Raw genomic sequence first — 21806 nt, forward strand, 5'->3', positions numbered from 1 at the left:
ATACCAGTATTCGGTATCAAAGCCGATACTGTGCTCAGGTTGTACAAATACAACTGCACCCGATACCACTACAGCAATGTGAAGCTAACCCCTCATTAGCTGAGCCGAATTAGCTGCCCGGCCGCAACAATAACCTGATGCACAAACAGCTGACATCCATCAAAACAGGTAGTCTCCACTTCATCTGTCAGAGTTAGCATCTACACTGTTGCATGCGTTTTAACGGGCACTTGCAGAAACTTTAGGATCCAGCTCATCATTTAGTTTAGCTGCAAAGTTGTCACCTGTGTTTCTGCCTGGCATTCTCTGTCATGTTTTCCACCAGGGGATTGCAAACCTGGCATAACTTTAGAGAGGGTCCGATCAAAAGAGAGAGCATGGCAGTGTTTTATAACAGCAACATTACAGCAGTGAACATAGCACTGACGTGTATGTGTAGTTTATTTGTAGGTGAATAAATGCTATGACTCTCCCAGACCTGTGAGGAGACCTAAGCAGAGTGTCTAGGACTTGCTTCTCATTCTGCTGATGGTTAAAGTCTTGGAGGTTAGCCATGAAGTTAGCGACAACTCTGTTAAGGTGGACTGACCTTTAGATTTGTATTGCACTTAAGCAGTGTGAATATGAAGCAGGAGGTTGGATGATGCCAGGTCAGCCTGCCCTGGATGAAACCATTTTATAGAAATACAAGACAAAATGCACTTCTTGTATTTGACACCAAAATAGGGATGTCAATGGAGTGTTTGAGAGTGTATACAGAAATGGAGCCTCTCATCTTGGCTTAACTTGGCTGAACTGACACTGAAATATTTTAGCAGCATACCCACATCTACAATGTACCACTATTATTCAGAAATTTGCAATAACGGCTCCCTATATTGCACATATATTCTCACTGTTCCTCTCTCACTTCCTTCTATTGTCCTGAACTCTACCCATAACTTTCTGTTCCATGTCATTTGAACCCACTTGCAGTCTCATTCTCAGTTGATGTTGCCCCCTTTCCAGTGTTGAATGGGTTCAGTTTATCTCCTTCTCCTAAGTTACTCATCCTTTTCCCTCTGCTCGGTTCCTCTTCCCCTCTTCACTTTTGGCCTCATCTATCACCTTCTTTACCATAACTACATTGCTGTCCTTTTTTCTTCCCATCCGCATGCTCTCTACCAGAGTCATAAAAGCCTCTCTCATCACTCCCTCTTCTCCACACCTCATCCATCTCTGTTACTCGTCCTCGTTTCCATTTTTCTGCCTCCTCCCTTGGCTTGTCACCCCCTTAACACACACCTTCTCGTCATTCTTTTTGACACCCGATCCTCGATCTTGTTCTTAGCGTCACACTGCCTTGGTCATTGTCCAGTCAGCCTGCTTTCTCAATCTTTATTGTCTGTTTACTGTCTGTTTCTGATCACTATCGCCTCACCTTTCCCAAACCCAATGCCCTCTTCTGATAGTATTTTATCCCCCGAAGGGAATGGCTTTGCTGCAACGGGTTTTTTGAGGTATTGACGTTTCCACTGATACAGGCCTGGTTATCTGTCAAGGCCGGGGCTGGAGTGTAATGGCTCTGTAATTGGATAAGATATAGGCTTTTTGCTAGAGGGGATACATGGCAAACTGCCTCACCCTCTATTTTATCATATGACTATCATCTCTCATGCCTCCTCCACTAGACTTTGTGCTCCTCTCCCACTCCTTTGTACTTTCTTACTATCTCCCTTTCTCTAACTTTGTCCACATGGTCATGTTTTTTTCTCTCTCATTGTCATTTTTCAAATCAATCATTCTCCTTCACCTGTGCTTTTAGACTGTCAATTTTTTTTTATCTGTATTTTTGCCCTTTCAAAAATTCCATCAAAGAGAATCAAAGACGACGGCCGTGACATGGACAGTTTGCAGGCCATCCACCACCCACCACTCGCCCAACAATCTTTTCAGTCACATTCTGTCAAAAGCTTGGCTGTTTGTTACACTGGTACATTTTCGGTACTTGGCGCGTGTGTGTGTGTGTGTGTGCGTGTGTGTGTGTGTGTGTGTGTGTGTGGAGGAGGAGGGGGGGGCATCCATGCACTCGTCTCTACATCTGTATGTACATCTTGATGTACATCCATGTTCTCTGCATGCATTTGTCTTGTATTTCTCACACTGGTTTGTACAGTCGTCCACATACCATGTCGGTATCTTTTTAGCTTTACTCTTATTTTCTAACGGTGGAGGACATCAGGTTAGTGGAATCTGTGCAGCATTTTAATTAATTTTCTGTCTAGTAGTTTCCTTGCTCTTTTGTTTCTGCAGCGTTTATTCAAAGGCTCATTTAACCTGTGAGGTCCAGGGGTGTTTGGCCCCGCCTCACGTCGACACCTGGAGGTGTGATGGGGGCAATTTTTGGAGGACACATGAGTTTCTTTCTGGCCATGAGGGCCGAGCCATGAGGTTTGAGGCTTGCACAAAGACGCAGACTGCCACAGACAGGATTGCGATCCAAACACAGTCATCTATTCCAACAGTCTACACTGTAGCCACGGGAAATACTATTGAAACGTTCTCCTTTAATGCTTAGTCATTTTTCTTCAAGCAATATTTCACCTTGGTTAAAATGTTTTCCACTTTTTGTGCTACCACCCTGTAAACCTTCAACTTTGGAGCTGTGTTTTTGTACCTGGCATTTTTTTAAACTATGTGCAAAAAGGAGGAGGTCACCTAATTCCACTTTTAAAATGCACCTTTAGAGTATCTTCTCTTGCTTATACTGTCCATATTTAAGACTGATGAAAAAACAATTATGCATGTTCCACCAGAATGAAATATCACTTTATTCTGCACTACACTCAAGGATTCACATATTGAACCTAGCTGAAAACAACAGCATGAAGTGGGTTCTATTAGTGTTGACAGTTGTTGCATTTATATCTGTCTCTTTCCTGTTTCACTCTGTATACATTTTTGGGGATTAATAGATATCATTACTAAAAGATCACATTCTTAATCAATAATGTGCTCATATTCAAATCATGGATTTAGTTCTTGACAGATTGTATATCTGAACACAGAGTACATCAAATATATTACGCCCCGCATATTAATCTAAAAGAAATTCCGTCTTGAAATGTCATACATGCTAATGCCATCGCTCTAGAAGTTGAGGTGTATGTTGTGACAAGGAGTAAATAACTAGATGGTGCTGAAGAAGAGTCCATAGACTATTCCAGTCTCAGTCTTGGCACAAATGTCTGGGGTTTCTCTCTGCTAGACACTGACCATTAATAATAGGAAAGCGTAGAACTGTAACTCCACACTCTCTTTGTAAAATGTCATTATGGCAGAGCCACGCTGGTCCTTTGTCTGGACTCCAGAGCTTGTCTTCCTTAAATCGCAGCAACTCAGCCTGCATGTGCAGAAAGCAGTCTTTGCTAATAAGATAGACTAAAGGAAAAAATAGTTTATACTCCTTGTTATTTATTAAATCACACCAGGGCCAAGCCATTTTATTTCACAGACACTGTGAAAAGGGATGTAAGATATTTGAAAACAAACTGACCTCCCACCCATTGTCACCAACTCTGCAGGTGCTGGTGGTTGGTCTCCTCTGGACAGTGACCATTACCAGTGGCTACAGGTGGACCTTGGTTCCAGAAAGCAGGTGAGCGCCATAGCAACGCAGGGTCGCTATAGCAGCTCCGATTGGACGACGCGGTACCGTCTCCTCTACAGCGACACAGGAAGGAACTGGAAACCATATCACCAAGACGGCAACATTTGGGTGAGTGAACAAGATGTGTGTGTGTGTGTGTGTGTGTGTGTGTGTGTGTGTGTGTGTGTGTGTGTGTGTGCGGGGAGGGCGGGTCACAGGTTATCAGGTAACAGTGTAACCATCAATGGCAGAGTGCTACAGGGTTACATTGTTGGATAATAATTGTAGATAGCATTTTAAAAATATATTTGGAGAAAAAACTACTACTACTACATTTTGTGTATGTATTACTCAAGATGCAAGTGTAAAAAGAACTGATGAAAAGGGAAAAACATGATGATAGAACAAGATATTAAATGACACATAAATGACATTTGAAGGCTTCCTTTTCACCCTTTACATATCCCAGAGCAGAAATCTTGGGTGATAGTGCCACTATGTGGTGCACAAATCAATCACTCAATTGATTGATTTGTGCTTTCCTAAATTTTAACCAAATGTAATATCTCAGTCATAGTCCTTATTGAAGCGGTGTTTGGTTCCAGATATATACATACAGAGAGAACATGAGGAAATGAGCCTCTTAGTTTATTATTTGACATTGATGGGATCTCTGTGGTTATTTCCTCTCCTGTACATCTCGCATCCCAAACCAACAGACCTCTGTCACAGCACTTACCGAGCACTTGAGTTAGGCATCGTTGATCATTAGCTGATGGGTTAAAAGCCCACACTATTCACTGTTGGTGAAGAGCTACAGGTGATAACAGATGGGCTTTTAGTGAGAGGAGAGGAGAAGAAAATAGCCCTGTCATGAATAACGTTGATGCACCGAGCGAGTCAGCATTCATCTAAAACCTGGAAGGGGAGGGCCTTTTTACCTTTTCATCAGACATTATGTGTTTTTTTATTCCCCAGTCCATCTTACTCCTATTTTCTAAGAGGTATACCTTTTACTTTAAGGCTCAAGAACGGTACAATAATTAACATGATATGATGTAAATGTAATAGATTATGCAAAAAGGCAATAATCAAGAGGAAACACATTAAAAAAAATGCATTTAAATCAGTAAAAACAGACCTTACACACTGAATGTATAGGCATCTACATGTGTGTGAGAAACTGAGGGAATCAACAACGCCCACCTGGGAAATTATGCCCCAGGAATTGTAAGCCTAAGAAACCTTACGATATTGTTTTGAGAATTGATGAGACACATAGATTTTTTACTGATAGAGACCACGGCAAAACAGCAGCACTGAACCTGCAAGGGGAACACAGGGATTAACAGGGCTCAGCTGCTGCAGAATCATACAATTTAATATTGTGACTACTCACCACCTCATATATCAACTTATTGAATACAACACAACTATGGAGTTTATAAAACAATTTACAGCAAACATGTCCTTTAGAGTTAAAATAAGCAGCTGTATTTCACAAATGTTGGCACTCTAACTAATTGCATTGGTTGGGGGAGGAGCCAGCCTGAGGGCTGCGTTCACAAACTACACCCTGTGCAGCGATCACTGCTCGGGCAGCATTCTCCACCTTATTAGGATGAAAAAGATTTCAAAACACATGGAACAAACAGAAGCTGACCCTGTTGATCGTTTTTTTCTGAAAGTTCACTACCTATCAGATTATGATTAAGTAAAATGTCAAAACAAAATCCAAGCAGTTAACATATTCCGAAGAAGTATTTTTACACTGACATGGGGTTAGCCTTCCTGGCCCGATGCTTATGCTCTCTCAGCCGTCACACACACCTATATGACATGAACATCTTCCAGCTGAATATTTTAACATAGGCAAATCATTGGTGCAGTGCGTTGATTGTTGATGATACACAAGGAAGTGTTTCCTGACAGAATACATTCTGAGCAGAGCATCTTTTAACTGAGTCTTTTCTCTCAAATGTATTCATGAAACGCTGCTGTGCAATTCAAGCTTTTACCTCTCCTGACAAGGCAGAAGACACTGGTCAATCAATGTGTGGACATTGAGCAAGTCCTCTCCTTCTACGGTATAATGTGTTCCTTCCCACTTTCTTCATGAAAAGATCTGACGTGAAGAATCTTGCTTACCAGCCACAGAGTTAAAATCTCTGGTGGGTGTGTGTTTACAAAAACATTTTGTTTTTGCATGTGTGCATTTTTCTTCTGTGGGTATTAAGCTGCATTCAGCCTGGAATACGTTAATCATTATTCTCTCTTTTAGTACTGTTAGGACTGGAAGCAGTGACAAATATGGATCATTTACAGTTGAAAGTAAATTAAGCTGTTGTTTTTGTGTGCGGCATCATAATTGTTTGGCGATTATTTATTCAGAAGTGTTTTCCTTCTGCCATTAACCCTGATTCATTGCCTCTAATATTTCTTCAAATACTCCAAAACACGTTCATCTTGGAGGTGCTTGTAACTAAAGACAACGTTGTTTTTCTGTTTTGCCTCAATGTATGACATTTATATATATATATATATATATATATATATATATATATATATATATATATATATATATATATATTTATATATTTTACTTATTGCCAGTGTAACTCAAAATATTGCTTATGTAAACAAATGCAGAGCCAATCATTTTAAACTGGGCATATACCATCAATAACCCCCAGTGCAGTAACAAGCAAATCTGGGGCCGTTTGTTTCTCTCTTTCGCTTGTCTTATTTAGAAGAGCCTTTGGGTTTGCAGCAATCTAAATAAGTGTGCACTGACACACATACATGCATACACACATACTTAAAGCTCAAGATTAAATCTTGTTTTTGTGAATATGTCTGTGGGAAACTGACGATAATTTCAGAGCTACCAATTCCCAATTGATCAAAGGGACGAGTTGGGATGATAAGGCTTTTAACCCAACTTAATGTTTCAAATATACACACACACACACACACACACACACACACACACACACACACACACACACACACACATGCACACTTCTACCATCAGGCCATGTTTCAAGCCATTCAATCACATTCGGCTCAATCCCATTCACCGCTGGATGAGGTTCACACAGCGATCCCCAGAGAGAAAACCACCTGTCCTGCAGTCTTATGCATGAAGGTTCTATTCAGGCACATTTTGCCACCAATCATCGCCTGCCGTTACTCCACACTGATGGCTTAACTCTTTCATTGCCAAACTGAGAGGGCAACGTTCAGTCAAAGCAACAGTGCTGATGATAGCTAAATTGCTGTGACTGTGAGTCAGTGAGGAGGATAGTTGGTAAAGGCCTGAAAACTGCAGTGCTGGGCTTTCTTGAAAAATACCGTTTTAATGCATCGCTAACATACTACTGAGAAAACACAATGACAATGATGAATTACTGCAATAATTAAAACTGATCGAACAGACGACAATGCTTAAGAGGCTGTCAATACTTGCAAACTTGCATTAATCAGTTACACAATCATCATACTTAGTAGAGCAACGGTTGGCTATAATGGAAGATGCATACACTAAATGCAGAGTCGAGTTTTGAACCCCAAGTTAATGTGCAATGTGTTGATGAGCAGGTCCACAGTATATTGTTTGTACCTTGTGTTTTACCACGCACGTAGTGACGTGATACACAGACCTGCCTGCTACAGGAGGTATTATAGTATCTGGTAGTAATGAACTTTAAAAAAGGAGCAATATGCTGAAAGATAGAAATCTCGCAGAACAAAGATCTACAAAATGCATGACATATGTTAATTAGATCTTTCTGATATGGCTTGCACTTTGGCAATATGTAAAATTTAATTAAAGAAAATATAAATTGTTTACTTACATATCTTAAAAGGTTTCACTGATGAAATAGAGGCAGATATTACAGGACATGTGTTTGACAAATTCGCAGCTCTCAGTGACAGGTAATAATTTGTCAGGTGTCTTTCTTGGAAACCTTTCAAGTGATTATCTTGTTTTTTGTCAGTTTAAGTGTCAGACTTTGATCCACAATTACAGCATCATGATATAACTCAGCGAGAACATAAAAAGCTAAATGTAGTGTGTAGTGAATTCTGTGATAGCGCAGGAAAAAAAAAACATTCTGTCTGACTGCACATTAAAATGCAATTAACTTAACAAACTAACAAACATTTGAAGCCACATTTCCCTCCCACACACTTGTTTACCATAACTCTTGTTCAGATAATGCCAGCAGGCTCTGTCAGAATGTTTATTAATGTGGATAAGAAACGTGTAGCTGCAAGAACCCCAGGTTAGTTGACAGTAATGTATGTGTCCAATAAACTAGCACAGTTCGTACCGCAAATCTTAAGCTGATACAGGATCAAACTGGGACACATTAATAATGGTTTCTCACTGGACCAATAAAACATACTATATGTGATTTACTTAAATACTGTATGGCATAAATTCCTGCAACCCAAAACATTCTCTATTCGGCTGGTTCATATTCCATAATGTACAATGTGAAGGTCAGTGCTACTTTTGTGTGTGCCGCTATGAGGTTAGAGACCGCGTTCGCATCCTGGAGCATAAGTGTGTCTTTGTTGGTGTGGGGGTTTGAAGCTTCCATAGATTATACTTGAGAGGAGAAATAATGCATCATATACAGACAACTGTGCTTCAGTCAAGCACTCTGTACTCTACATATTGTGTATGTAGGTTGCTAATATCTACCACGATATCTATCTTCACACTTAAGAGCAGTTACCTGTCGTGGGTTGGGGGGTACTTTAAATCCACAGCGTAGAGAAACTGGTATTTTTGAGATTAACGGTGGCATACAACAAGGCATAAGGAAAGTGAATTATAGTTTCCCAAAACATATATTATACAGTAGTAAGATTAGCACTTCTCCTAATGTTTTAGTATCCTAGGAAAGATTAATTTGACAGCTGGATAGATGGCCATTTATTCCAACGATATGTCACCTGTGGAGTACAAATGTGGAAACGAATTGTGTTTTCTCAACTAAGAAACTGATCCCTGATTCAAAATGTACAGAGAGCTGTACACAAGCCAGAATACTGTGGTAGCACAGCAGCAGGCAGAAACGGACCACAGTGAAGTTTGTTGGCGTCTCCTTCGGTGTGCACATGCTGTCAACATCCCAGCTGTCAACATCTGCGGCGCGAGTCACCTCAGCCACGGGGCTTCTCGGTCGGCTGTGATTGTAATGAAGCTTCGCCTCCTGTTCCGTACGCTGTTGTGTCTGATTCCACAGCTCTATATTCCACTTCGTAACAGTTGCACCAAATATCAGATTCCATCTGTATTTCATGAATCTATTTCCAAATACACTGGTAGTTAAATGTCAGCTTGTCTGTGTCGCTAGCAAGGAAACAAGATGGCGGTCCCGGAGTTTGGAGAATCCTAGATGATAAACTTTGGAGACAAGCCAGTAAAGAATGAGGGACAGGTTGGAGTCCAAAGCGAGTTTCTGTACTTGTACTGGAGTAAATGGATGAACTTGCAACCTCACTTTTAATGAAATGAAACTTGATTTATTTTCGCGTGATATGTAGCAGTCACTTATGAGAAAGAAAAGAAACAAGGAGCACGAAAGCGCAACGCTGACTTTTTGAACTTGAGTGATTTCCCTTGTTGTAAGATTTAAATATTCTTGCATTTTTGCTTCTGATTAAACACAGACATCAAGTGCCTCATACATATCCATTTAAGCATTTGGCTGACACTTTTATCTAGAGGGCTTACATTAGTTGGGAAGTAAGTGCACATTAGTGCAAGGAACCTCAAAGACAACACCAAAGCAAGGTGAAATGAATAAAATAAGTATAAAAAGATAGCTCAAAATATGTTGCATTATGTATGTATTCAAATGCTCATAGGAAGGGTTCACATGAAGGGAACTAGTCTAGAATTTAAACAAGTCTCGGCCTACAGATTTTAGACTTACTCGTCTAATAAAATCTGTATTTTGACGACTTATATACTTTTTTAAAGTGTACATGTATATATTAAGATATACATAAACACAAATGTATAACAAATGACTTGTTTATGTATTTACAAGTGTCATGTTGGGGCAAACTACCATTGCACTACTTTTAGAAAACCCAACAGCTAGTGCTTGTGCATTGTTTTTAGCATGAATTACAAACAATACATTGGTAATGTCCTTTTTTTGAAACAGACACATAGCTTCATCATCCCCAAGTATTCTTGGGTAGAGCCCTGTGTTATGAAGGACCAAATACCTCACTCATAAATTAATATTCGGCTGGTGAATCTGTGGCCTGCTAAATGTCAGCTTGTAATTGAGTGATTGGGAGGGGGTGCTCCAGATCTCAGTGTGACTGTGCTGTGCTTCCCCTTTGAATTTACTATCCTCTCTCTGTATTTGTTTTAATGATCAAATTCATCATACAATGATATGTTGAAGCTGAGTATGGCATGGAGCATTGTATTTTCCTTGTGAAGTCTCTGAAGCAAAAATATGTTGGTATGAGTTTGTGTGTGGGAGAGAGAGAGAGAGAGAGAGAGAGAGAGAGAGAGAGAGAGAGAGAGAGAGAGAGAGAGAGAGAGAGAGAGAGAGAAATGGGCTTTGCTCTGATAGTATCAAGGCAATAGGAGAGGTGGGGGTATTATGGAGAGACAAATATTTGACTAAATTCAGCAGCAATCATAGCTGCACAGTCTTGCAGCAACTACATTCAGTGTTAAGAAAAGCCTCCGATGTTTGACTAATGATAGCCTTTCATTAGGCCATCCAGAAATCATTTAAAATAGCCCAATATTCCCCCCAAATCTTGTGGTTTAAGTGGTGCTTCACACGAATGGCACTAATTGTTTTTTCCTTTAACACAAGGGACACAAACCGCCGTTGTTGATCTGTCGACGCATTCTTGAATGCCTATTTTCTAGCTTATTATGAAGTGCTCTGGAGAAAGGCCTCCATTACTAAATGATATTTCAACAATGTGCCGTGCATTGTGGAGCCAGTGACACTATCTAATGAGTCACGTCGAAGATGAGATGATCTTTAGCCACAACCTAAATAGCAACTGGTACCAGCTGATAGGATTGATTGAGGAGAGGATCAAAGAAGATTATTTACGTCAGCGGAAATGAGGTGCACTCATTTGATATTAATGCAAGATCTTTAATCTGTTTGATGTGTGTATTAATAGATATTATCTTTAAAAAAAAAAGGCAACTAGGCACCCACATGCATGGAAAGGATGCTCATGCATACACAAGCAGTCACTCACAGAAACTGCTGCTGACCAGCAGTGAGCTGCTCAAAGGAATTACTACATTCAGAATTAAAGTAAAAAATGTTTGAACTTTATTAGACCACGGTGGAACGCATTGCTCGCAGTCATGAATATGACTTTTATGGCTTTTTTTTCATCTACATTGATATAAAGTCTCTTCGAACTTTCAGCTCTATATCTTGATCCGCTGCAGTGACTTCACAGGACTTGAACGTCAGCCTCTTTAATGTCGCTTCACTCCATTCCAGATAAGAATTGTATGGAAATTAAAAATTGCTGAGTGTGAATAACGAGGATGATGAATTGAATCAGATAGAGAGGACGCTTCCCAGTGAGCCATAGAAGTCTCCTGAACTACAACTGCTGCTGAATGTAATAATACTGTCATGAACATGAACATTGTCCTTTTTGTGACAGTGGACATAGCACTGAAAATGATTGTTTTTTCATTTGTATTATTTTGTTCACAAGACTGTTGGCGATGAGTTGCATCTATTTGCCTCATTTTGCTAAAAAAGAGCTTCTCTCTTTCAAATTGGTTCTTGTGGGTCCTCCAGCGTCCAAACTCCAGGTGAGCTGGCGGTGTGACGCTCAGGAGGGGAGTCCAACATGAATGAGTGAATATGCTCGTTGCCTCAAACATCGTGTCAAAACATTCATACACTCACAAATAATGAGTTGTTAGAGGGCACAGACGCATGCACATACAGAAACACTGCAGCATGCACTGCATGTCGTGTGTGAGGTTTCACAGCAGAGCCAAGAAGGCAGTCTTCACTCCATCAGTGTTGGTCCCTGGTGAGCAGAGGGGGGAGAGAGGGTGCCAAATGTTCACAGCCTGAGTAATGGGCTCTTAAAGCTCTATTCTTTCCCTTTCTGTGTGTGTGTGTGTGTGTGTGTGTGTGTGTGTGTGTGTGTGTGTGTGTGTGTGTGTGTGTGCGTGTGTGTGTGTCTGTGTGTCTGTGTGTGTGGGTAGGTGTGTCCCTGTCTGACTCTGTCAAAGTTAATTCAATGCAGCAGAATATTTTTCACACCAAAGATAATTTTGTGAAGTTATATGGGGGGAAAACTGACGACAGTATGATCCTTAAACATTACATTTTCTTTGAGAGAGGCCTTTTTTTTCTTTAAGTTACTCCACAGTAATTAATGATGCCAAATGGAAGTGTAAAGAAAAATATTAGCATGAAATTCTCTGGAAATGTTCCTCATTTTTCAGCTAATAATATATGTGAAGCAAAGAAAAGGATTGCAGTTCCCTTTGTCACCAGCTCTTTAGGAGCGCCTTTTAGCAGGTGAGAGCAGTTAATGAGAAACTGAAGTGAATAGCAATGGTTTGGCACAAGGATGTAACGACACAAAGGGTTTTAATACTGTTCCAGCTCCAGGTGGAACATTGGAAATTACTTGCTTGCACAAATACAAACATGCATAAAGTATTTGATTCAAATTATCAAAAGTCTACGGAGCAAAAGGATGAACATGAATTAAAATTGTTATAATGACGAGTGCAGATGTGCTGTGCTGTTCATGTTCAGTATTTGCTTTTCTCAGATAGTATTGAAGAGCATTAGATGAGTACTAAGGAATGAGAAGAAGATACAAGAAGTTAACTCTCCATTATGATAGGAACTATAAGATACATATACAGGTGAGGAAGATATGCAGGCCCATAATAGAACAGTAATTATAATAAATTACATATTTCAGAAACATGCCTTTATTATAAGTGCTTATTAGCATCCCTGGTGGGAGGGTTGAGTGACTGTGTCGCCTAGAAATGTTATTCTGTGTCAATAAGTGTTTAGCCAGAGAAGATAAAGCATCTCTCCCACAGTGGCATCTTTTTATGTTCAATAAGTCCTGTTCCCATTCTCTGTATTTCACCGACATGGTCTCAAGCAAGGCAGATGAATAATAAAAAGCCACCCACGGGAGGCTCAATCAGATATTTAAGTTAGAACATTTTCTACTTTTGGGATTCCTAAACGGCTTTAGTTTGTTGGAAAGAGTGCAGACGCAGCTTGTCTAATGGGTGTTGAACTGCTATTTTGTTGTAGTAGACAAAAATTGATCACAGCAGTCTCTGAGGTTGGTATTACATTTAAGAGTTTCAGTGTTTTTTTCTCTGACAACATCATGCAATTTGCAACACATCAGAGTAGCTCGACTAAAAGACATGCCATTTTCCTTCAAGAATGCCTGTGCTGTAGGCATTCATTCAAAGTCTCATGTGACTTTTGTCCCTATGCTTGTTGAGAAAAACCAAAGATTATTGTATTCTACTTTAAAATGTTAAGATTCACGACTTCAATTTATCATTACTACAGTTTGCCCTGTCTTGGTACAGTCGAGGCCCTCACCCATGCAAACACAAACACCTGCAGGGCTTCACAGAAGCACACATTTCTCTATGGTCCTTCTGTTTTGTCCTGTACACTTGTCGATAAAAACAAAAGACCAGACCAGGCCGGACTGATTTCCCCTGCCTCTGTTAGGAAGGAGAGCACGCACACACACATGCACACACAATGGCCCTTACTCTGGGCTAGTCGAACAAAGCGTCCAGCAGCAACAAGAAAACATCAGAAAATAGCTTTCACTTGTTGTTTCTCAGTATCTGGAGATCTGTTCTCTGGAAAGGCCTGTATCTGGCTGTCAAAACAGAGACACAAAGACACATACATACACTCGTACACAATAGGTATTTACTGACACACGGATACACACAGGCAAAAATGACAGATTCACATTCAGGAAATGAAAAAAACATGCAGCCATGGAGAATAAGTAAGTAACTGAGGTGAAGAAGGAGGGAGAGCTGCTGAACAAGCAGATGATGGGTGTATATGCATGCATGTGCGTGTGTGTGTGTGTGTGTGTGAGTGTGTGTGTGTGTGTGTGTATGTGTCAAGGCCCTAGTTTGTGTATGGGCACACATATGCCAACACGCATGATTGTCTTGTAAACATGTGATGTGTGTTTGTGTGAGACAGGGCTGACCACAGGGGTATTTGTTGACCAGCTGTAGTAGCGTGATTGGCTTGTTGTTTCCTGAATGACAGCCGCCCTGGTGTTCCAAATGGCCAACAAGGAAACCGGCTGGCTCTCAGCTCCCCTCATTATTTTTGTTTTCCAAGTTTCCTCCACTGATCTCATGGAATGCTTAAATCATATGACAGCTCTGCGTTGTTTTGATTCCAGTCCAAGATTTTTCTCTCAAACTTAGCTTAATTTATACTTTTAAAACACAGCATGTTAATGTTTTAATATTCTTAAACTTGATGCACATCTTCATAGGAATAAAAAAATGTGAGTAAATATTTTTCGGTTTGTATCTACTAAAAATTCCCAAGTGGACCATGTTTTTTTATAGAAATACTGCGGTACATTTAAAAGTAGTTGATGAACATAGCATAAATATACATCAATCTTAGGTAAAACAAAATTGTAGAGAGAAACACACAAATCCATAAAAGCATGTGTACACACATACACAGACATACGCTGGGTGAAATATGAAAGTTGCCTCAGGCATTTTGTGGCCTTTGTTGCCATAAATTGCCTCAGTTCTTGATTAAACAAAACGTCAAAGTGTCTAAGCTCTTAAGTTGCCGAACACTTACACACACATTCACTCACATAAACGGACACACATACACAATGTATGAAGTAACACACAAGCACACACACATTCCCAATTACTCATTGGATGCCGGTTAATGATTGGACTTTGGAGGAGAGGGAATTAAATGGTTGACTAAGCAGACTTTTGCGAACCGTTCAGCATCCACAACTTTTTCCTCATCTTTATCCTCCTCCTCTTCCTCTTTTCCCTATCCTACCTTCTACCGTCTGCTCTGCATAGTAATGCCTTTGAATTGAGCTGTTCATTCAGCCAAGCACAGATAAGTGCCGTATAGCGGGAAGAACACAATAGAGAAATAAAAGAAGGAAGCTGGAAATTGGGGATGGAGCTTTTGGGTTGAGCTGGAAAATGGTTTTGTTCTCTTCCTTTCTATCTCATATACCTTGACGGGCAAGGAGAGGAAAGTGTCAGCTGGACAAAAAGAAGTAAAGTCTTAGGCATGCAGTCAGCCAAATTCTCAGTAGATATACAGTATTCAGAGTTTTTTTATTATTATTTTATTTCCCACTGTGAAATAAGCTTAAGGGTGATATCAGGTTTTAACGCTGCAGAAAAGTTTAAATGGCAAGGTGGTGAGTGGGCGGCTCGTGTGTATGTCTGCATATGTGCTCCCCATGTGCATGCAAATTGATACATTTGTGCTTTTTGTGCTTTAAACCCTGAGCCAGGACCACAGGCATTTTGGAAACTGAATTGTCACGGACAAATACACAAAAGGAAGCACAAGATGTGAGCGAGGATTTAAAAGATTTGACAGAAAAAAGAGTTAAAATCTGAGAAATGTACACACAACTCCACAGAGTGGAGCACCGTTGGTAAGAGGAGCATTTCAGTTTTGAGGACATTGATTTCAGAAGTTCTTTTAATGCCTTGGTCCAGTATGTTAAAATGTGAATGTGTATTAGCGCCGCTGCAGCTCTGAGGGCCCTCCGCCTTATAGCCAGTTTCAGAGAGAGATGTGTCTGTTCAGGCCTCATTGATCACACGCCTCATCATCGGCTCGGCTTTTGCGCCCCACCCTCCCATTGTCCAGCCTTCAGTTCATGAAGTGTCCAGCGGCACATAGGGCAGAGACAGAACACAACAGCGTCATTGCTGCTGCGTCACAGTTGGTCCCCCTTCATCTAACACAGTTTTACAGGAAGTGGTGAGGCGACTGAATGTATGGCTGGGACACTGAGACTGGGTCCATCTCTTGAGTTCTGCAGCGCCCTCCCAGGGGAAGATAGATTACCTCTCATTTAGAGATCCAGGCCATGTTACAGAAACAGGCTGCTTCTGTTGTCGCCACTCAAGACAGATGGAAAGGGTTTTACTCCGCCTACTTTCTGGTTCCCAAGAAGACGAAAATAACTCAGACTTCTTGTGGATATCAGCATCCTAAACCAAGACTTTCTGTCTGCTAATCGAGCAGTTACTGGAACTGGTTCAGCGGGGTGAATTCTTTTGTTTTGACTTCCTTAACCTATGAGTACAATAAGCTGTAGATTGGCTTTTCCCCGGTGCCCCGGACCTTTAGCAAGTCACTTAACCCAGAACTATAGGACCTGTGCATCTGCAGAGAATAGCAGCTGCAGTTAAAGTATCCTGAAGGGCTCCCTGCTGCGTCATGTGGAGCTGTGTGAATTTGAAGCAGGGCGCTAATAAAAAAGAAGTGTGTGTTTGTGTGTTTGTGGTCTTGCTTAACCTTTCCTGGATAAATAAAGATTAAAAATGAAACGGAAAGCACAGAGGAGATAGAAGCACCATTCACCTCGTGTTTCTCCCCTGCCACAGTAGAAGTACAGTGGCTCTGAGCTTAGTGTGAACTCTTGACCATCACCTTCTTTGCAGATAGCATATCTTCAGGGGTACATATGGGTCACTGAGGAGTCAGCTCAAAGCAGACTGACTAAGCGGAGCTTTTCTCACCCACCCTCATCCACAGCTCTGCCCACTTCATGTCTTATCTAGAAAAACACATGGCTGTCTAGTGTCTTGCTCTCGTCAAGTTACCTGCACGGCTTTTAATGACGCTTCTCCCAAATGGTTCGTGCTTGCTGTTTAGAGCCTATGTGTGTCGAAGAGAAGCAGCGGTGGAGCATGGTGGATGTGTGTGCGTGTATTGCAGAGTAGAGGAGAAAGTAAAAAAGTGAAAATAGTTCAGGGACTGTGGTGAGGCGGATTAGTGGGTGGTTAGAGGTTCTCCCCATCATGTGCCAGGTCAAGTGAAAGAAGAGACACTGAGCGGGAGGAGCAGAGGAGAGGAGGACAGAGGATGAAAAATGAGAAGAAAGGTGTCGAACCAAGAGATGTGTTAAACGGTGCATTTCCTTCTGACTTTTGTCAGTATTTAGGTTTCTACTACGCTGTGAAACCAGTGGGTTTTCTCTGTTCTGTCGCTCACTTCTTCTCTGTGAACACAAATGCAAACATACATATTATATGTACAGATACGACTACAGCTCTCAAACAAGATTGCTGCACCAAATAGGTCAGTGTAGAACGTATCACAGCAAAGCAGAAATTAAGAAATCAAAGTAATCGAATCACAACCAGAATTAATTCTTTGAAATTAAGCTCTACCTCTGCTGAAGATTTTTTAGAGCGGTTGCAGTTAATGGTTTAATTTTAGGCCATTACATTTCAAAAGAAATGACAAACTGCCAAAACGCAGCCTGCTGTCCTCAAATCCAAACCACTTTATTGTTGCTGCCTCTCTGTTATTTGCTGGCTGGTAAATTGCTGCCATCCTGCCCTTTTAAAGATTAGTTAAAGTGTTCGGATGTGATTTTACACAAGAAGCAAAAAGAAAACGTTTGATCTTCCGTCCCGTACACTTTATTGTATGTGCACCGTTAGGTAAATAAATCAACAGACTAATCTTCTTTTGTTTGAACGCAATAAAGTATGCTGTTTTTCTTGAGACTGAGATCTCAGAGACTGCATTAAAAGAATGTGTTGAACACAGTGCTAATATGACAAGGAACCGTAAACCTCATCAGTCACAAGCCCCTGTGGAGCTGTTGGGAGCCGAGAAATCAGCCTAAATATGAAATGATGTGAACAGGGACTTTCTTACATCCACTCCGAGCTGAATACAATATGCAATTTCCTCTTCAAATCCCCTGCAGTCAGATTGTCTTTTGGGGGGCTTATTAGATATGTAGACTCATAATTATTTTGTATGTTTTGTGAGTGTGCATCTTTAGGGCAGGATGTGGTGAATGGAACAAATACTCTTGCTCCTAGTCTCAACGCTGCTTGTTTGACTGCAGGCTTGTGGCTTTGATGTATTTAATTTCATTGTCTATGTGTGTGCACGTGTGGGTGTATCTGTGTGTGTGTGTGCGTGTGCGTGTGCGTGTGTGTTTGTCTTCACAGGCCTTCTCCGGGAACTCCAACTCAGAGAGCTCAGTTCGCCACGAGCTGCAGCAGGGAATTGTGGCACGCTTCCTGAGGCTCGTCCCTCTGGACTGGAGCGAGGAGGGACGGATCGGTCTGCGCATAGAAGTTTACGGCTGCTCCTACTGTGAGTGGAGATAAACACACACACACGCACACACATTCAACTTGTAACCCAAAATATTCAGCCCAGTGCCAGAGCAAGTATTTGTACAACATTTCTTCACATTTGTGAGTATTGATCTATTGGGAGGGACCAATGATGGTTTGTCAGCTCCAAAAGAGAAAAATGTCAGGTATTGAAATATGCAGAGCACAGCTACAGACGGACAGACACGCGGATGCACACACACTTAGACACTGTCTCTCGCTTTCTAACGAATGAATCATCCAGGGAACTGACTCTCTCGCAGCCCCTTTGCTCTCATCCTATTAAAGGCTGCCAAATTGATTTTGATAACAAATTTCAATTAAGGCTCTGCATAAATTACTGTTATAAGTGACACACGTACATCTTTCATTCCGGAGAATGCACTACACTGTGTGTCGATATCGTCGTGTGTGTGTGTGTGTGCGTGTGTGTGCGTGTGTGTGCGTGTGAACACAAGGGCATGTATTGCATTCAAGTCCGTCCTCATCCCTTTGATTATATTTCCCTTGTTTCATTTCCTTCCCATGTTAAAAGAAAAGCAAGTCAGTAATGATAAAGGCGACAAGATGTGGTACTCACACAGAGAGAGTGAGAGATGCATAACGCATGCACAGATGCACAGAACAATAAAACACAGACATCCAGCCCACTCTAAGTTTATATCCATCACCTGTCCCCTCCAACAAAACACTCCTGCACTCACAAACAACTTTGACAGGGAAATAATTCACTTCTAATACACGTGACTGCTTTTATGCTTTGATAAAGTCAAGTTGTTGCTGTTGCGGTTTAGAATAGCTTCTACCCTTGTATTCTCTAACATTGTCAGTCTCACGGATCTTGTAAAAATTGTAACATCTGTATTGCTATTTGAAAGCATAGTTCAAATGTTTTGAAGTGGGACTGTACGAGGTACTCAAAGTCAGTTTATTGCAAACAGTAGACAATAGTTGGCATGGCCCCAGCTTGGAGAAGCAGACAGAACACTTTCGTGCAGTGACTCTGCTTCTCCAAGCTGGGTGTGTGCCGATCGTCATCTACTTTAGGTGATACACTGACTATCGATAAGTGTCTCATACAAGCACACCATTTGAGTATAAGCCACTTCACATTAAATAGTGTGTTGTAGGTTCAGCATAATGTTATGCTTTGCTTTTTGGTGACAATTAAGAAGGTAGAGAGAAGATATTTTTTTTCAACGGTTTCCAAAAGTAGGGTTGAGGCAGGTAACAATCATTACAGGGCCTGGTCAGGTTCTTTCATAATTGATGGGCATTATTTACTTTTCCAAATCAAGTATAGCATGGAAACATGGCAGTGTAACACAACCAGATATATTTCTCAACTTCTCAAATTGTTCCGAAATGTCGAAGCAATCAATAGTTTACACAACAGTCAAGCTGGGTGTCAAGCACCAGCGGGTCTCTGAGCTGTAAACAACATTTTTGTAGGACTAAGAAACAAAGCTGCAATACAGTATATACTATTTATGTGTAGTATTTTTTCGAACTGGATACAAGTTAACTTTAGACAACAGAAAGAACAAGTGGGTAAATTAAGTTTTATCCAAGTTGGCTTATTAACAAAGTCTGTTTGTCACTACCAAAGCGAGTTAAATGTGAAAGTAAGTACTAACTCAATGAAGACGAGATTTGATGTGGATATGATTTATGTTTTGGAGCTTCTCCACCAACTTGTCCATTGACTTCAAACAGTGTGTCATATACAGTATTAATGTGGTTTCTTTAAACAATCAGTTTAAATGAAATATTAACAGGCTGTGATTTTAAAACATTGGGGGTTTGTGTATTCAAAATGTAATCTCTTTACGTTACTGTTTCTTTTGCTGTCCAGGCATTGATAATGCGAAAAAAAAAGGTTCATTACTTAAAATACTGTACAATTACAGCTGTCATTTCACTTCATTTCTCCTTCAGCCATTCTTATACAAAAGAATAAGATATACAGCACAACATAATCCACTCAAAATTCTCCAATATATACATCAGTAGAATTAGACAGAGAATGTGGTAACAAAATATGTGCGTAATAGAGAATGAGTATCACTTTTTTCCTACCTCCATAACTACCACCGTTGACCTGACCTTAGCCAGCACCTGCTCCAGTGGAGCTGATCATGGGCCAGTAGAGGAACACTGCGATTATGCTTAGCTCTCGGATGTAAATGGGTTTCAGCTGTGTGAAATAACTCATGATGAAATAGATCATGTGTGCACTATCTAGCCCTGGAGCCTCATTACAGAAAACAATATCCGAACTGCTTGAACTTAAGTTTTAAAGATAGGAAACATCCTATTTTCCTGTTATACAATTGGCTCATGATCAGGGCTGTGTCCTATCTTATCTAAGACCTCTTTTCTTCACTTAAGAACTATAACTGTAAATTAGATTTTTCAACTGGCAATGGCCCTGTCATGCCTGTATCTTTGATTAGAATCGCTCAGTAGGCTACACAAGATGGACAAGCCATAATATCAGCATCTCTCAATTGTCACTGGCTCGATTACTAACAAAAAAAGACGGCCAGTCAGTTTTCTCTACGAGGAGTCGGAAGCACTAAATGTGTCGGTAGTTATTATAAAGTGTTACATTTGGTAACACTTTATAATAACTACACAGTATTTAGCATGTTACTTAATTGTTATGTAACATACATTACTTAATTTACAAATGGGAAATCCATCATTTATAAAGTATGAAAATCCAATCATGAAACACCTAATAGTCAAGCTTATTAATCAAGAATAAAACATGTTTAACTGTGTTTATGAATTGCATACTAAAGAGTTACTAATGAGTGTTCATGTTGGAACAATGCTTTATGAATTATTAATTTGTCATTGACCTAACAACCATACTGCAGCAAATTTCAATTAAGTACGAGGTTTATGATTCAGGACTCCTAACTTGGGAACTCCTTAAAATAAGACTGTTCTGTAATAACTAGATCCATATTATAAGACAAGATAGATATCTTGAAGTCAGCTAGGATAGTTTTTATTTTTTCAATACAAAAGAAAATCCACATCCACAACTCTGATAAAATAAAATTCCAGGCCAAGATTGTGTAACAAGGACCCTGGTGTCCTTTCATTCAACAGAAAAACAGACAAATAGCGCATTTGGTCAACAGTCTTTGAAGTAAACAACCATACAATTGAAAGAACATATCGGTTGCAGGGCCAAATGAGCGCAGAAGATTGTTGTTTTTCTAACTGATGTGAATGTTGTCATACACACGCTGACAGAAGAAACACATAATACATACACAGAACACACACAATCAGGTGAACACATGCTTACAACTCAGACGTCACAGAAATCGAAGAGAGAGAGAAAGAGAGAGAGAGAGAGAGAGAGAGAGAGAGAGAGAGAGAGAGAGAGAGAGAGAGAGAGAGAGAGAGGACTCCACCTGATCATGTGTGTCTTTCAGAGTTGTTTGTCAGCTGTGATTTAAAGCCCACAGCGCTTTCTCGTGATTATGCTGTCACTGTTCCTTTCTTCAGCATTCAGTCAGAAAATGAGAACTTGCACATTTGTCTGTTCATCTCCTCTCCCTTCACTCCCAAACTCCAGTTCTCTTAGAATCAACTTCTCCTCCATATTTTCCTCCTTCCCAATCCAAAGAGGAAAGAGTACAGTGCTGGGCAAGGGCAAAGTAAAGAGGATGAAATAAGAAAGCACAAAAGAAAATTAGT

At 40.5% G+C, this 21806-nt stretch overlaps 1 protein-coding gene across 1 annotated transcript in view; it reads left to right on the forward strand.

Moving 5' to 3' along the window:
* The window catches only part of cntnap2a (contactin associated protein 2a), a 313006-nt gene that overhangs the window by 130467 nt on the left and 160733 nt on the right, over positions 1-21806 (forward strand). Inside the window, exons 3-4 of the mRNA XM_068581486.1 lie at positions 3564-3757; positions 17916-18063. Coding sequence (XP_068437587.1) covers positions 3564-3757; positions 17916-18063 — 342 coding nt within the window. The remainder of the gene's footprint in view (positions 1-3563; positions 3758-17915; positions 18064-21806) is intronic.

The sequence above is a fragment of the Clinocottus analis genome, unplaced genomic scaffold (assembly GCF_023055335.1).
Source record: "Clinocottus analis isolate CAN_PGR_092001 unplaced genomic scaffold, fCliAna1.0.p SCAF_18, whole genome shotgun sequence".
NCBI lineage: Eukaryota > Metazoa > Chordata > Actinopteri > Perciformes > Cottidae > Clinocottus > Clinocottus analis.